This window comes from Budorcas taxicolor, chromosome 2, assembly GCF_023091745.1.
Source record: "Budorcas taxicolor isolate Tak-1 chromosome 2, Takin1.1, whole genome shotgun sequence".
Lineage (NCBI taxonomy): Eukaryota > Metazoa > Chordata > Mammalia > Artiodactyla > Bovidae > Budorcas > Budorcas taxicolor.
Window position 1 is genome coordinate 75,888,292 of NC_068911.1, and position 17,645 is coordinate 75,905,936.

Below are 17,645 nucleotides of genomic sequence, written 5' to 3' on the forward strand. Positions count from 1 at the left end.
CCGCTTTTATTGTGTTACAGCTCCTTTAAGGTAGAACGAGATGGTCAGTAATTCCCACCCTCAGAATTGGCTAGGTCAGGATCATATCTTCTGTGTTTTTAGGGCCAAATGCTGAGCCTTTAATTAAATACTTCAAGCAGTCATACTGATCTGAGGCTGATTTTGGATAAAGTCTTAGTCCAACTTGATGCTTATACCCCACTTCTATGTTAAGTGTACTGTCTTTAGATGCAACAAGGCTACTAGTCAAGTTTGTTAATTATAAAACAAAAATCAAAACCGCTTTCTCACCTCTGTGTCTTTTTTTTAAAGCGTGTGAGTCTCCTTTTGACAGTTTCACCTTTTCATGCATCAGACACTGAACAGCCATCTCAAATGGATATTGTCTGCTGTAGGTTTGAGCTCATGGATATTTAAGCAGAATTACCTAAGAGATAAATAATCATTGACTCCTATAAATTCCTCATTCAGTGACGCTGACCTGTGTTGTATTTGGTCCTGGAAAGAAAGTCTGCTAAGAGGTGGACCTGCTAGAGAGGAGTTAACATCTAAGTATAGTTAGTTCAGTTGCTCAATCGTGTCCAACTCTTTGCGATTCCATGAATCACAGCACGCCAGGCCTCCCTGTTCATCACCAACTCCCAGAGCTCACTCAAACTCATGTCCGTCGAGTTCGTGATGCCATCCAGCCATCTCATCCTCTGTCGTCCCCTTCTCCTCCTGCCCCCAATCCCTCCCAGCATCAGGGTCTTTTCCAATGAGTCAACTCTTCGCATGAGGTGGCCAAAGTATTGGAGTTTCAGCTTCAGCATCAGTCCTTCCAATGAACACCCAGGACTGATCTCCTTTAGAATGCACTGGTTGGATCTCCTTGCAGTCCAAGGGACTCTCAAGAGTCTTCTCAAACACCACAGTTCAAAAGCATCAATTCTTCAGCATTCAGATTTCTTCACAGTCCATCTCTCACATCCATACATGACCACTGGAAAAACCATAGCCTTGACTAGATGGACCTTAGTCGGCAAAGTAATCTCTCTGCTTTTGTTAATATGCTATCTAGGTTGGTCATAGCTTTCCTTCCAAGGAGTAAGCATCTTTTAATTTCATGGCTGCAATCACCATCTGCAGTGATTTTTGGAGCCCCCAAAATAAAGTCTGACACTGTTTCCACTGTTTCCCCATCTATTTCCCATGAAGTGATGGGACCAGATGCCATGATCTTCGTTTTCTGAATGTTGAGCTTTAAGCCAACTTTTTCACTCTCCTCTTTCACTTTCATCAAGAGGCTTTTGAGTTCCTCTTCACTTTCTGCCATAAGGGTGGTGTCATCTGCATATCTGAGGTTATTGATATTTCTCCCAGCAATCTTGATTCCAGTTTGTGCTTCTTCCAGCCCAGCCTTTCTCATGATGTACTCTGCATAGAAGTTAAATAAGCAGGGTGACAATATACAGCCTTGACACACTCCTTTTCCTATCTGGAACCAGTCTGTTGTTCCATGTCCAGTTCTAACTGTTGCTTCATGACCTGCATACAGGTTTCTCAAGAGGCAGGTCAGGTGGTCTGATATTCCCATCTCTTTCAGAATTTTCCACAGTTTATTGTGATCCACACAGTCAAAGGCTTTGGCATAGTCAATAAAGCAGAAATAGATGTTTTTTCTGGAACTCTCTTGCTTTTTCCATGATCCAGTGGATGTTGACAATTCGATGTCTGGTTCCTCTGCCTTTTCTAAAACCAGCTTGAACATCTGGAAGTTCATGGTTCACGTACTGCTGAAGCCTGGCTTGCAAAATTTTGAGCATTACTTCACTAGCGTGTGAAATGAGTGCAATAGTTTGAGCATTCTTTGGCATTGCCTTTCTTTGGGATTGGAATGAAAACTGACCTTTTCCAGTCCTGTGGCCACGGCTGAGTTTTCCAAATTTGCTGACATAGAGTGCAGCACTTTCATAGCATCATCTTTCAGGATTTGAAATAGCTCCACTGGAATTCCATCACCTCCACTAGCTTTGTTTGTAGTGATGCTTTCTAAGGCCCACTTGACTTCACATCCAGGATGCCTGGCACTAGATGAGTGATCACATCATTATCATAGGCAGTATCAAATCCCTGTGTATTTTTGTTTGTTACAGAACTTACTGATCTTTTGCTTTCATCTGCCCACAAATATTTTCTAGAGAGAATTGGCCTCTGGAATGATTAAGTAAAAGTTGAAACTGTAGTTATAGAATGAGAGAATAAGGTCATAAAGAAGATCTGTAACTTTTAGTTGCTTTTCCAAGAGTTTATTAGAAAACATTTAGGCAGTGAATCCAAAGTTTCTAGTCACCATGCAACTTTTTTACTGTGAAATCTGGTATAGTGTGCAAATTATAGGTGACCACTTTGACTAAAGGAATAAAATTTGCATATCACAGATAAAAATACTATAATTCATTAAGGCATATCAGAAGAGTTAGAGTGTCAAATTGTTCTTTAAAAAGTTTTTAAAGTATCTTTTACTCTAAAAGATAAAAAAATGGTAGCATAAAAATAAGAGATTAACAAAACAAAAACAAAACTTTATACTAATCATTTTTTGTCTTGATAATGTTTAGTGTATATTTCTGGCAGAGATTCTAGAAGGACTGTACATTTAACAAGTAAAAGATGTGTGAAGTATAAAGTTTAGAGTTTTTACATGTATTAACTGGCACATTTATATATAGAGAGAAAGGAAAATATAATCTGAACATAATACCGTTTACTCACAGACCACAGTGGACATGTCTCCACTGAGTTGGCACTGAAAATTCTCTCTTCTTCCAGCTTATATGTATAAGGATTTATAATTTATTGTAATTTATAATTATTTTGTATAAATATTTTGTATTTTTAATTATATTGTTTTTATTTAGACATTACCTAATCCTTCTTAACTTTATTTACTATCAGGGAAAGAAGTACCATTTTCAAATCTAGAATTGGTATTTAGCATCAAATTGCTATCATAGAGTACTGTTACCAAAAAATAAACTTCAACAATACTATTATGCTAGTCTTTCTCTGGATGAAATTAAGAGTGTACTATCCAAAGCCAAAATTTGCAATTATAGAAAATTTATGTATGAACATACTAGGTAGCTCAAGAGTAGGAAATAAAACTCCTAAATATTACTGTACAAGCCTTTAATAAAGACATAGGAAACATATTTGGGGGACTGAAACATTACAGAGAACTTTTTTTTTAACTGAGGGACTTATTTTTTATTTATTCATTTTTCTTGGCATATATGTAACGGGTACAACTAGTATGTGGGAGAGAGAAGAGAAGTGAGTACACCATTATGAAAAATGCCTCTTTATCCCATAACAAGTGGAATGGCCTAAGAATGGGCAACAGCCGCAGAAGCTGAGGGTGAGGTAGGGAGCTGAACCCAGGGGATGGTTTGAAAATCCGTATAAAGTATTGGACCTCAGGACCACGGAATGTCAGACAACTAATTCTTCCCCAGCGGGATACTTCCTCTCTGGAAACGTTGAACCAGAGAGGCTTACAGACCTGGGAATTCTACCCAGGAGACTGCGGGTAGGTGCATATGGAAACAGATGTGCTACATTAAAAATAGCAGACTGAACAGGGAGGTTTTTTAGTCTCATTTCCCTGTCAAGTTTCTAAAAGACTGATAGCTGTTCATAATCTAGGCAAGAAATTGGAGAATTATCTTCTATTGACATTTATACTTACCTTTGGCAGGAGAAAAAAAGCTGGCCACCTGATTACCCCTAAACTGAAGCCCTGGAAACCTCAGTTCACAAAAATAAGACTTTTAGACAGTATTTTATTGCCTCAGTCTTGAGTATGAGCTAACAGCTTAGGACCTACAGACATTTGCAGAAAGCACATAATACAAAAGATTTTTTTGGTATGCTTTCCTCAAATGCTGACAATTAAAGAGTTTGAGACTGCACAATTCTGTTTATTTTCTTGGTATATGTATAATGGGTACAACTTGTATGTGGGAGAGAGAAGGGAGATGAAGTGAATGAAAACAAGTCTGTGTCAGCAGTTGGAATCTGTGGAAAGGGAAGCAAAAATTTAAGTGTCTCTGAATCTCAAGTCAAATAAGCAATTCCGTTTAGAAATAGGTTCTGTATTACTATTAGTGTTCAACACTTAACCACTGTTTAAAATTTTATCATACATTTACTTGGTTATTTTTTCACTGTCTAGCACAAGAGTCCCTACACTTTTTCTGTCAAGAGCCAATTAGTAAAAAAGTATTAGGTTTTGCAGGCCCTACAGTCTCAGTCACATCTACTCAAATCTGTCATTATTACACAAAATTAGCCCTAGATATTATATAAACAAATAAGCTTTGCTGTGTGCCAGTAAGCTTTTATTTACAAAAACAGGACTGTGGACCCACTTTGACCTGCAGACTGTAGCTTGCTGACACTTAGTCTTGTCCATCTAACAGTGTTTTGGGGATATGAGAGAAGGTATGCCATAAGGTTGTACCCTGTTGCCAGTGCCTAGGGATATTAAATGCTGTTTGAATGAATTGAAGAAGTCTGTATGACACTTATCGTTAGGATTTTGTGGCCTTCCTCCTGTAGATTCTATGCTTTCTAAAGACCAAGGTGACAATTCTGTATTCTTATCAGAACCAATTTGTAAGCTAAAGATTGCTCATATTCCAAATGACATTGTAAAGGAGCATCTGCTAAGTTAAGTGACTGCTTTTGGGTAAAGAAGATCTTTTCCTTCTCCTGAAATCTATGATATGAAGACAATTTGGCAGATAAAATATACAGAATTTTTAAACCAACACAAGGATCCAAGTTTTCTTGAATACTACATAGAATTTTTAAACTATTATAATTTCGTCTGCTTAAATATAATATCTTGTAGTTAGCTTTTTAAACAGCTTTCACAGTATTCTGTAGGCTTGTTTTATCTGCTGAAGATAAGAAAAAAAAGGAAAGTTAGTCACACAGTTGTGTCCGATTCTTTGTGATCCCATGGACTGTAGCCCAGAAGGTCCTCTGTCCATGGAATTCTTCTGGCAAGAGTACTGGAGTGGGTTGCCATTCCCCAGAGGCCCTAGAAAAAATGCTTGAAACAATACATTGAACAGGTAATGAAACTGTTCCATGATCAGCACTACTCTTCTTTTACAGTAAACCTATGATGGACTTGTTGATTTTCCTCTGTGCACAATATCACTTAAATCCATCAAGTCACACAATTGATCTGCTCTCAGCTGAAAAGAACCCCATTAAATTTAAGCCAAACACACCAATAGGAATGTTGGAGGTGGAGAAAGTAATTTTAAAGCCAAAAACTCTGGATAAGAAAAAACCTACACCTCTAATACCAGAGGTAAGATTTTCATAGTAGATTTTGACATAATACTGTTAATTTTTAAAATCATTCTTTGCAGCTCAGTGTAAATGAAATAAAATTTCCCTTTCCTGGTCTAATTTGATATAAGTATGGCTATCGTGTTTTCCTGAACCTTTTTGCTTAGGATTCACTTGGTTGTTTATCCTTGGATTAACTAGGATTTGGAGAATACTTAAGATTTTAGATGTGCTAAAGTATCTTTTTGACAGTATCAGAATCTGACAATTATGAAAGATCTATATTTTGAGCTACTCTTAAAAAGTATTTTACATTTTTTTAAAAAGGCTTTAGAATTCTTTAATACAAATTCCTCTAAGAATTTAAAACAATTTTTTTGACTTCTCTGTACGTGGTAAGTGGTGGTTGTAACTTTTAACTTATAAATTATTGTTAATTTGAGCTGCATGATGGCTCGGTTTTCTGTATGTATGAATTTTAAGCAAAAATTTTTTTACCGCAGTGATATCATTCATCAGTTCTCCTTTATAAAATTGTTCTGTTTCTGTAAGCAAACGGGGGGTAGAAGTAATGGGCTTCTAGAAATACTCTTTCATTAGGAACAACATAAACCATTTTTAACTTTAAAAAATATATAAAGGTTTATTTTTAAAATTAGTTTATTTACACATGACTTGAGTACATACATTCTCATATTTTCTTCATATTCTTATGAGAAGGTTTTTTTTTAACAAAAAAGTTACCTTTTTTGGACAATACTAAATTCTTTGCTTTCTACAACATTTGATTGGATATTAAATATTAATTAGGATATTGGGCTATTTTCCATAAACATATGTATACTATTTATCTAAATGGAAATTGTGTTATTTATGTTGTAGCATTTGACTATATGTGGTATTTTAGGAATATATGTTAAACTTTAAAGATCTGCAGTCTGTAAGTTTCACTTAACGTGCTCATGTTTCTAAATTCCATTTACATACAAAATTTAATTCAATTGCATTAAAATATGGAGGTGCTTAAAATCTTCTTGGTAACTTTGAGTTAGCAGTATTAAATATCTAAATGAGGACTATTATACTATTCTTTACTAATATATTAAAATTAACCAAAGTAGTAATAATAGTAGTGACAACAATAGTTAGTTACGATTGCTAATGTTTATGTGTTGATAATTTACAATTTGCCATGTGTTAAGCTCTTCATATGGATTAACTCACTTATCTCAAATAGAAGCTCAAAAATGTTAGTGTCTTAATTAAAATATCCCTTTTCCATTGAGACAACTGACAAACCATTAGAAAAATAAATATTTCTCAACTAAAAAAAATAGAATAAAACATTTATAATTCTATCATGTATGCTAATTTTAAAGTAAATATTTTAAGGAATAAAGCAAAAACACCTGTAGGACTAGATAAGAGGCTTTTATGTTTTGTTTTGGATTTAAATCTACTTAATACTTTATAAGAGTTATGAATTTAATCTAAATTACTTAATAAGCGACTTTTTTCCAAGAATCTGGTTTGGATTTAGGAAGTAACATTAATCAAAATGAAAATTTTACCACAAAGTAAAAAATACTATATATTGTATTTGTTCCAGTACATAATTTTCCATAAATTATCTCATTGTTCTAGACATCACTGTAGAAAGATGTAGAAAGATGGTCAGTAAACTATGGTAATTTCATATTATGCAATGTGAGGGTGCTAGAGATATAGGAATAGAGCCTGGGGCTTAGGTTAAGGTCTGAAGTATGAGACAGAAATTTATGACATTCTAGTGCTACAAAGACTATTCTAGAAAATGCTTCCAATCTTCTCCAGATCTCAGGATGGAAACTCAGGCCACTTACTTCCACGAGAAACACCATAAGTTAAAAATAAGGTCACAGGACCTGTATATCATCATGTTATTCACGTTAATTCTTAATGTTACCTATATTATTGAACTTGGCTATGGAAGGATTCTTACACAATAAAATGAAGGTTCTTATTATCTTGAAAAAAAAAAAAAAACCCAGTAAATTATGGTGTAACTCTGGCTTTAATCTGTGTTTCAGAAAACTGTGAGAGTAGTGATCAATTTTAAGAAAACGCAGAAGACAATAGTGAGAGTTAGCCCACACGCACCACTTCAAGAACTTCTCGCCATTATATGCAGCAAATGTGAGTTTGATCCATTACACACACAGTTGCTGAAGGACTATCAGTCTCAGGAGCCCCTTGACTTGACAAAATCTCTTAATGAACTGGGACTGAGAGAATTATATGCCATCGATGTCAGCAAAGGTGAGTAAGACTTTGCATGTTCATTTGACAGGATGTGCATATGTGTGCATGTTTTGTGTTTATGTATTAAGTATTCTCAGATTCATAAAGAATCCTGTAGTTAAGTCAGTACATGTCATTGGAAATAAAAAGAGAAAACTAAATGTAATAAAATTTAACGAGTTCAGTTATTAAAATTGGAATAAAAATTTGTCTTTCTTAGCTGTCATTTACATTTTCCACTTTTCCATCTACCTTTGAATATTTAGGGCATCCCTGGTAGCTCAGCTGGTAAAGAATCCGCCTGCAATGCAGGAGACCCTGGTTTGATTCCTGGGTCAGGAAGATTCCCTGGAGAAGGGATAGGCTACCCCACTCCCGTATTCATGGGCTTCCCTGGTGGCTCAGATGGTAAAAAATCCGACTGTACTGTGGGAGACTCACCATGGTTTTGTCTGAGTCTTAATTTTCTTTCGAATTTGGGAGTATACTGACAAATATTTTTCTAAGTTCAGCACCCAAAATCAATTAGCTTATAAAATGAGTCCTTCTAGTTACAAAAGTCTTCAAAATAGGATTACTTGGAGTATAAATCTATAGATATAATATATTAAAACTTGGAGACTTTAGATAATGTTGGTTTCTATGATATCTAATAGATATATGGAAGCTTATTTATTTAACACAAATCTGTTTTATTAGGAGTAATAAAAGCTTTGTGAAGAATGATTACTTACATCTTCTCTGTGTAGAGAACTTCAACTTTATCTTGAGATTGTGGCTTTAAATCATTCATAGACAAATGTTTCAACTCAGTGATGTTTTATACTTGAACAGACATTATCTTTACAGTCAATTTACCCTCTTTTACTCCCTCCTTCTGTAGCCACTTCTGTTACTGCCTTCAATAAGTCATCTTTACAAGGTAAGATATATGAATCTGTAGGAAGATTATAGTATGAAATCTCTCTTTCTATTGGGTAAATTATAAAAACTGCTAATGGGACTTTTCTGGTGGCTTAGATGGTAAAGAATCTGGAGACAGGTTCAATCCCTGGGTTGGGAAGATCTGGAGAAGGGAATGGCTACCCATGCCAGTACTCTTGCCTGGAGAATTCCATGCACAGAGGAGCCTAGAGGACTATAGTCTACGGGATCGCAAAGAGTTGGACATGACTGAGTGACTAACACTAACCAACTAAGCTGATAATATTACTTATTTTCTTAACACTAATAATAAGTACATTCTGTAAGAGATTTTAATTTAGAAAATCTTTGGGTTTTATTTCTAAAAAATAGTTTATAAGCTCCCACCTTGATTTCTGAATTTAACACAATAATTACATTTCAGTAACTATTTGAAAACTAATATCACATTAAGAATGAGAAAAACATACCCTTCACTCTCAGACAAGAAAAAGTGATTTTGCTAGGGCCTTTACTGGGTACGTACACTGAAAGCTTGGTGGTTCCAAGAAGGGTCCCAAATTATTTCTTTTGAAATTGCTATTTGGAATATTAAGGGTATATTCATTATAGGAAATGTTTGCAAATTTAAATTGCTTGTGAATATTTTGTAATAATATGGAAAGTGCTTATGCTAAAATCAGCTTTTAAAGCTCTTTAATGTTTAATATAGTATATTTAAAAATTTTACATGAAATTTCTGAAAAGGAATATATAAAAATTTTAAGTGTGGATACCTTTGGGTGGTAGGGCTATGAGTGACTTTTTTCATTCTTCTTTTCTTTATATTATAGAGTTTTATAATGGAAATATATTACTTTCATAGCAGAAAACTTTATTAAAAATTAGCCAATTATAATAAAGTCTGGAAATCTTTTCCGCATTAAAAAAGAATAGGTTCAGATAATTGATTACTGTAATAATTACTCCCTACTAAAAAAACTTAATAAACTATACACATTAAGTGTTATTAAATTACTGAAATCTTCTTTCTTCACCATTTAGAATTTTTTCATAACAGAATGAACCTCTCGATTCCAAGAATTAAGAATTATACTTATTTATTTCTAGTGGCTATCATGAAGACTAGACTAATCAAAGGGGTTGAAAATTGTTATGATTGTAAAGTGTATACTGGCTAATAATCAGAAGATAGGCATGTTAATCCTGATATTACCTTAGCTACTAAGCTCATCTGGCAAGCTGATTAGGGAAATAACTTTATTTGTCTGGATCTCACCTCCCACTTTCATGATAATCAAGAGAAAAAAATGTTCTCTTGATTCTTTCCAGCAACAGCATTCTGTTACTTGTACATGGCTTTCACTCCTAACTTTGCCACTCTCTACATACATATTGCTACTGCTACTGCTAAGCAAATTCCATAATCTTGTTGGCCTCATTTTGAAGCTGTTGAATGTGCTGATTGCTAATATCCCCTCCAGCTGAAAAAGTATGTGGTTTATGCAGAGTATTAAATGTTGTGAATATAATCTTGAGAGACTGTAACAGGAAAACGTAAAAAGCTTCTTTTACAGTGTCAGAATCTACAAGGTCAATCCAAACATGGTAAATGCCCCTGCCTCCTTATTTTGTCTGATAAGATCAGAAGGCTTAGAACTTTGTGTGCAATTATTTACAGCCTCTCTTTGAGAAACAGGAAACTATAGTATTTGAGTTGCTTTTCTAAGTAGGCTCAAGTCCTTGTTTGTCCTGGTGTTTGACTTGTAGTGATCCCTGAAATTGAGGTTTAAGTGAAGACTTAGGAATAAACCACTATTCAGGATGCCTGGAAATTACTTCGCCAACAATAACTACATGAGTACTCTGGTTAGAGTTATTGCACTGCAGCGCCATGTGAACTTGCTATTTACTGTTCCAATGAAATTTAATTGTATATCTACATTCAACTAATGGATGAGTCTATCTGAAAAGGAAATAGTAGCGTTTCTTAAAAAAAGAAGTCAGAGGTATTGCACATCATCTTTAAATGGGTACTGGATTCAATTCTAGTGTTTAATGTCTTTGTTTTGGTGCAAGTTATTCAAACTCTAGTCACCGTCACCCAGGCCTTTCAATTCTTTACAGTCCCCAACTTATAACAAGGGCTCAGAACAGCTCAGGTAGCTTGTGACACCTACCTCACAGGATTGTTCTAAAGGATGAATTAGGCATGTGAAAAAATTTTTGACCATAAAATGCTGTCCACATGCCTATTATTGTTAGTTGCTAGCATTGTCAGTAAACTCATTGTACAGAATACACGCTGCTAAGTCACTTCAGTCGTGTCCGACTCTGTGCGACCCCATAGACGGCAGCCCACCAGGCTCCCCCGTCCCTGGGATTCTCCAGGCAAGAACACCGGAGTGGCTTGCCATTTCCTTCTCCAATGCACGAAAGTGAAAAGTGAAAGTGAAGTTGCTCAGTTGTGTCCGACTCTTAGCGACCCCATGGACTGCAGCCCACCAGGCTCCTCCATCCATGGGATTTTCCAGGCAAGAGTATTGGAGCGGGGTGCCATTGCCTTCTCCGACAGAATACATAGTGCTTATTTAATATTTGAAGCATCAGATTTATGAAGTTTTAATTTGTGAAATATAGTTCTCCTTTAGTGTCTTATTGAGGCATATTGCATTAATATATTTATTGGTGTTAACTATCTTTGCTTTCCTGGAATAACTCCTACTTTGTCATAAACTATTTAAGTTTTGAAACTTTTTCTTTAAATAAAAAGACTAGAAAATACTATGTATTTAAGACTATCATTGAGCTCTAAGTTTTGCTACAGATATATCCCACATATTTCAATATATAATACTTTGTCTCCAATGTCACAGAGATTATATTGTGATTTGACATAAAACTCATATGTGTTTCACAGGAGAGATGTTTTTAAAATGTATCAATGCCCACTCCTGTCTCTCTTTTTAAAATCTGCAACTTATTTGTTGAAGAAACCAGGTCATTTGTTTTATGGTATTTTCCACATTCAGAATTTGGCTGATTGCATCCTGTGGTGCCACTTAACATATTCCTTTATCCCCTGGTTCCTATAAATTGATTGTTAAATCTAGAGACTTGATCAGATTTGGGGGAGGTATTTTTGATAAGAATATTTCATGGGTTGTATTGTGTATTTCCATTAACAGACATGTAATAACAAGTTACCTTTATGGATGTTAGCCATCAATAATCATTGCCGGTATCTTTTAAAATTGAAGTATAGCGGATATATCGCTCTACAGCAAAGTGATTCAGTTACACATACATATAATTCTTTTTAACATTCCTTTCCACTATGGTTTATCACAAGACGGTGAATATAGTTCTCTGTGCTATACAGTAGAACCTTGTCGCTTAGCCATCCTATCTACACATGATAGTTTGCACCCCAGCTGCCACTCCATTCCTTCCCCACCCCTACCTTCTCTTTGGCAACCGCACGTCTGTCCTCTGTGTCTTTGAGTCTGTTTCATAGATAGATTCGTTTGTATCATATTTTAGATTCCATGTATAAATGATAGCATATGGTATTTGTATTTCTCTTTCTGGCTTACTTAGTATGAAAATCTCTAGGTCCATCCATGTTGCTGCCAATGGCATTGTTTAATTGTTTTGGGGGGATGAGTAGTATTCCATTGTGCGTATATACCACCTCTTCTTTATCTATTCATCTGTCGATGGACATTTAGGTTATTTCATGTCTTATGCAGAGAAGGCAGTGGCAACCCACTCCAGTACTCTTGCCTGGAAAATCCCATGGATGGAGGAGCCTGGTAGGCTGCAGTCCATGGGGTCACTAAGAGTTAGACATGACTGAGTGACTTCCCTTTCACTCTTCACTTTCATGCATTGGAGAAGGAAATGGCAACCCACTCCAGTGTTCTTGCCCGGAGAATCCCAGGGACAGGGGAGCCTGGTGGGCTGCCGTCTATGGGGTCGCACAGAGTCGGACACGACTGAAGCGACTTAGCAGCAGCAGCAGCATGTTTTATGTACTGTTGGCAGTGCTGCTGTGAACATCACTGCACATGTCTTAGTTAATTAAGAGTTATAAAACAATTATAATCTGTAACAAATATTCCTATAATTAGTAGTTGAGATATTTCTAAAAGAAGCCAGTTTTCTTATGTCAGCTATTTATCTCTCTCAGTAGAATTCATTCAGAAAAGCCAGGATTAAAATGTGATTCCCTTAATTTTTAAAATAATGGCCAATGAGAATCAGTTACTTTTTAGTATTGTTATGAATTTATGGAATTAAACGTGTGCTATGTTTCACTTTATTGAGTTATTCTTATGATGTCCAAATTGTCCTGACTGTGGTCAGGAGAAACTGTATCAAGTTGGTTCCTGAGATGGTTCCTTTTAGTGGGAAATGGGATTTAGAAACAGTCTGGGCCAGGGTGACTCGGGGGTACTGGATTTGTTGTTTGTAGGCCCTTTCAGTTGACATTAGAAAATACTGTTTAGAAAATGAAATGTTACCTATGCAACACTGAGGTTTGACATTTGCTATTCTGATTAAAATATGATTTAATTTCAGCACTATTGACATTTGGGGCTAAATAATTCTTTGTTGTTGGGCTTTAGAGTATTATTGTCTTATGCTTTAGAGTATTATTTAGCAGCATCACTAGCCTGTATCCAGTAGATCCCAACAGCACATTCTCTTCACCCTAACTCAGTCCTGACAACCAAAATTGTCCCCACTGCTACTGCTGTTAAGTCACTCACTTCAGTCGTGTCCGACCCTGTGCGACCCCAGAGATGACAGCCCACCAGGCTCCCCCGTCCCTGGGATTCTCCAGGCAAGAAAAATTGTCCCTAGACATTGTTAAATGTCTTTGGGTGAATGTGTGTATGTGTGATTGTATGTGCAAAGTCACCCTCAGTTGAGAACCATTGGATTACAGAAATAAAATTTTTAAAACATTTAACAGAGTGCTAAGTAATTATAATGAATCATGCTTTGGAGAATTAAATACTTCATGATAGTTTAGCTGAGACAAAAAAGTATAATTCAAAATCAACAGAGACAAACTGTATGATAACAGCATCCTTTTTACAACATCCTTTTAAAAGTAAAAAGTGTCCTTTATACTTCTGAAATGTTGGTACTTGTGTATAAAACAGACTCTGAGTCACTACGAAATGGGTTTATGTCCTAGCTCTGTCATTTCCTGACCTTTGCCCCAAGTATGTAATCTTAGTTTCTTTAAGCTTCAGTTTTCCCTACTATGGAACAGGAACAATAATACTAAATGTGCTTGCTGCTTTGAGAGTTAATTAGAATATGAGGTGCCTAGCAGAGTGCCTGGTTCATAGTAGACCATAGCTAGTAGCTTTTATCATTAAATACAGTTATCAAGGAAAAGTTATCGAGAGAACCCTCAGAGGTGAACATATAACCCTGTGAACAAAAGGTGCTTTTTTTCTATTTTAGAGTCCTGCCACATATCACAAAACCTAGACCTTATGAAGGATAAAGAAAGTAAAGGGTTTTTCAGCTTATTTCAACGCAGTAAGAAAAAGCGGGAGCAAGTACGTATTTTCTCATGTAGTGTTTTATAAGATTATTTAATCTGTTTTTAATTGCATGTGCTTTTTACCATGGAATTACCTGTAGATTTTGCCTTTTCATTCTGTATTAGACTGTCAGTGCCCCTGCGACTCCTCTAGTAAGTAAGCACCGGCCAACTTTTACAAAGAGCAATACCATTTCCAAGCAGTATATTTCAAACACCCTGCCGTCGGATGCCCCCAAGAAGAGGCGTGCTCCACTGCCTCCAATGCCAGGGCCTCAGAGTGCCCCCCAGGACCCTGCGCACATTCAGGAGAGGCCAGCTTCTTGTATGGTGAAATCCCCGAGTGTGGATGAAACAGAGGAGGTAGGTACATTTGTTTTGTTTGTATTTTTAAGATGGGGAAGGGGATCATCCATTTTTCCTCTTAACTAGCTTGTCCTTTTCCACATAGGCTGCTAATAGTAACATTTACTCATATGTAATTAGATGAATAACTAGTTACTAGCAGCGTTGGAACCATGAAGAGAGTCCCTGTGTACAGTTCTGAAATGCAGTAAAGAATAAAATGTCTATTTTAAGTAGCTTTTATATGCAAGCAAATATATCATCTGTAAACCGTAAAGTCCTGGTTTATTAAGGCCCAGCTGGAGGTTCTTGTTTGATGCATGTATTAGGAAAGGAAATATTTATTTTTGAACACAGCTTTTTTTCTTTTTGTTAACAGCAACACAATCTATGTTACTTTCATGGATTTCTAACTACATCTAGTCAGATCTTGACCTGGCTCTCAGATTCTCAGGGGGGTCTGCCTGATACATGTATACTCTATTATAAAAAAGTCTTTATATATAAAATACTACAGTTACTATCATATACTTAGATGTTCAAGGCACTGTTCTAGGTGTACCTTTTCCCCAAACATTCTCACTATTACTTCTCTTTAATCCCCAATTTTCCTGGAACATGCTATTTTGTAGAAATCCACTTGTAAACAACTTTTCATGCCTGTAATTTCTGTACACTCTTTGCTTTATTCAGGTGAATTATATATGAAGTTTTAAGTAACTGTGATTGAATATGAGACCATATATTTTGTTGCTTGGAGTTGACAATTGTTCTAAGTAACTTTAACAGCAAATTTTATTTTGAGGTGTTTGAGAAACTCAGTTTTCTTGTGTCTAGTTGAAGGATTTTGTTTCCGCCTTAGAAAGTTAGTGAATTCAACTAAGGTAGTGAATTCAACTAAGGGTGAATTCAACTAAGTTAGTGAATTCAACTAATCAAGAGATTAACCCTTCTCAACTAATAACCTTTTTTGTATTTTCTTAATCTTAGAGATATTTTAACTATAGTTTTAAATTGTAATTTATTAACTGTCATGTGTTTTTGGAAAGTAGCAACTGGATTAGATAGAAATGAACTTAAAAAATGCTGAAACTCAGTAGTTACTCGGAAAGTCATTTATTAAGCTGTCTTATTCTATAAGGCTCTCTTGTCAAATGGCTGTGGTATAAAATCTCATCTTACACATCAGGAGGATAGTTATTTTTTCAAAATATAGAATCGTTTACTACAGAGTTTTCCAGGGCAAATGCTTGGTGGTTGGGTTCAGTCTTTAAAAATGTGTGGGAGTGTATAGGTCAGGCAACAGGAACCCTGTTGAAAGATGCAAGCAATGTGAGGACTGTTGGTGAGTCTGGGCATGCATAAGAAACAGAGATTGAAACTGAGTGAGAGAAGCAGGGACCCCATGTCAGGGTCAGAGACTTCATTCTGTGACCATAACTAGTTTGCACTTCTTCATAGCAAGTCATTTAAAAGGTAGCACTTTCAGGATCATTTTATATTTTTAATTACCATAAAACTGCACTGTAAGAGTATAAATTATTACACTCTTGAGTGGTTACCAGTCTGTCTTTTCCTTTATATAGAAATACATCTTAGCCCCTGCTCACAAACCTTTCCAGATGACTTCATCCAATCTATTACAGTAAACCTCTTTTGTGTTTGGAGCCTGAAGAGGTCTACATTGTCTTTCTAAAAGTCAGCTTCTTAAAATTCTAGGCTGTACTACCAGTGACCTCACCAAAAACCATTTCTTTTGATTCTCACTCTCTGTTCTGTGACCAGTTGATGCCCCCATGTTCAAGGCTAATTTTTTTTTTTTTTTTAGTTTGTTGCCTTTGGAAATTTAGACATTTTTATATAATTTTCTAATTATTTTCTCCTTTGATCTGGACATCTGGTTAGTTCTTTGATGTATTGTTTAGCAGGATCTGGAATTATTTTTCCCTAGAGAAGCTGAAAAATCATTTTAAAAAATTTATTCATTACAAAAATTTCTTAACAGTGAAGCTGTGGTTCTCTGTGTGAGTATGTGTATGAGTGTGTGGACATGCACACATGCATGCTCCTGAGTTCATGCCTTCCAAGGCATCTTACCACATATTGCTTTAACTTCTTTGCCATATTCAATGGGATGGATCACCCTTTGGTCTTATTTTTTCTCTCTTCTGTGGCCCTAATTCTCTTCTTATAGCTCAGCTCTCTTCCTTTTTTTTTTTTTTTTTATCACAAGTTCTTTATCCATTTTCTAAATTTGGAGGTACCTGAATCCATGATCTTAGTCTGTGTTTACTCTTTCAGAGAAAACATCTATTCTTTGTTGAGTTTTCAGCTGTAGTGTTTGAAATAATGTCCCCCTCAAAAAAAGTCCAAGCCGAAGATCTAGAGATGAGAAAGTCCTGGACTTAAGTTGGGCCCGATCCAGTGACTGGTGGTGTTACAACAGCAAGAGGGAACATTGTTTAGTCGCTCGGTTCTGTCCAACTCTTTGCGGCCCCCGGGACTGTAGCCCACCAGATACCTCTGTACATGGGATTTTCCAGGCAAGAACACTGGAGTGGGTTTCCGTTTCCTTCTCCAGGGGATCATTCCAACCCAGAATGGAATCTACATCTCCAGCACTGGCAGGCAGATTCTTTACCCCTGAGCCACCAGGGAAGACTCAGGCACAAAGGCACAAAGGCAAGGTCATGTGACGACAGATGGAGATTGCAGTGGCACCTCGCCACAAGCCAGAGAATACCAGGAGCCTAGAGGAGGCAAGGAAGGACTCTCCCCACTGACTTCCGAGGGATATGGTCCTGCTGACACCTGATCTCAGACTGTAGCAGAATACATTTTTGTTGGTTGAAGCTACCCAGTCATGGTCATTTGTTCTGGCAGTCTAGGAAACGAATACATCAGCTTTGTATTCCAGTCTCAATATCGTTCCACTTGCAGTTTGAACTCATGGTTGCTTATTGACTCCTCACTGCCTGATTGTTGTTTAGTTGCTAAATCATGTCCAACTCTTTGAGACCCCATGAACTGCAGTATGCCAGGCTTCCCTGTCCTTCACTATCTCCTGAATTTACTCAAACTCATGTCTGTTGAGTCAATAATGCCATCCAACCATCTCATCTGTCACCCCTTTCTCCTTTTGCTCTCAATCTTTCCCAGCATCAGGGCCTTTTCCAAGGAG

General features: G+C 36.3%; 1 protein-coding gene across 1 annotated transcript in view; it reads left to right on the top strand.

Moving 5' to 3' along the window:
- Positions 1-17,645, top strand: part of COBLL1 (cordon-bleu WH2 repeat protein like 1) — a 165,996-nt gene that overhangs the window by 107,088 nt on the left and 41,263 nt on the right. Inside the window, exons 4-8 of the mRNA XM_052635422.1 lie at positions 5,167-5,368; positions 7,419-7,647; positions 8,513-8,551; positions 14,038-14,135; positions 14,246-14,482. Of these exons, the coding sequence (XP_052491382.1) occupies positions 5,167-5,368; positions 7,419-7,647; positions 8,513-8,551; positions 14,038-14,135; positions 14,246-14,482 (805 nt within the window). The remainder of the gene's footprint in view (positions 1-5,166; positions 5,369-7,418; positions 7,648-8,512; positions 8,552-14,037; positions 14,136-14,245; positions 14,483-17,645) is intronic.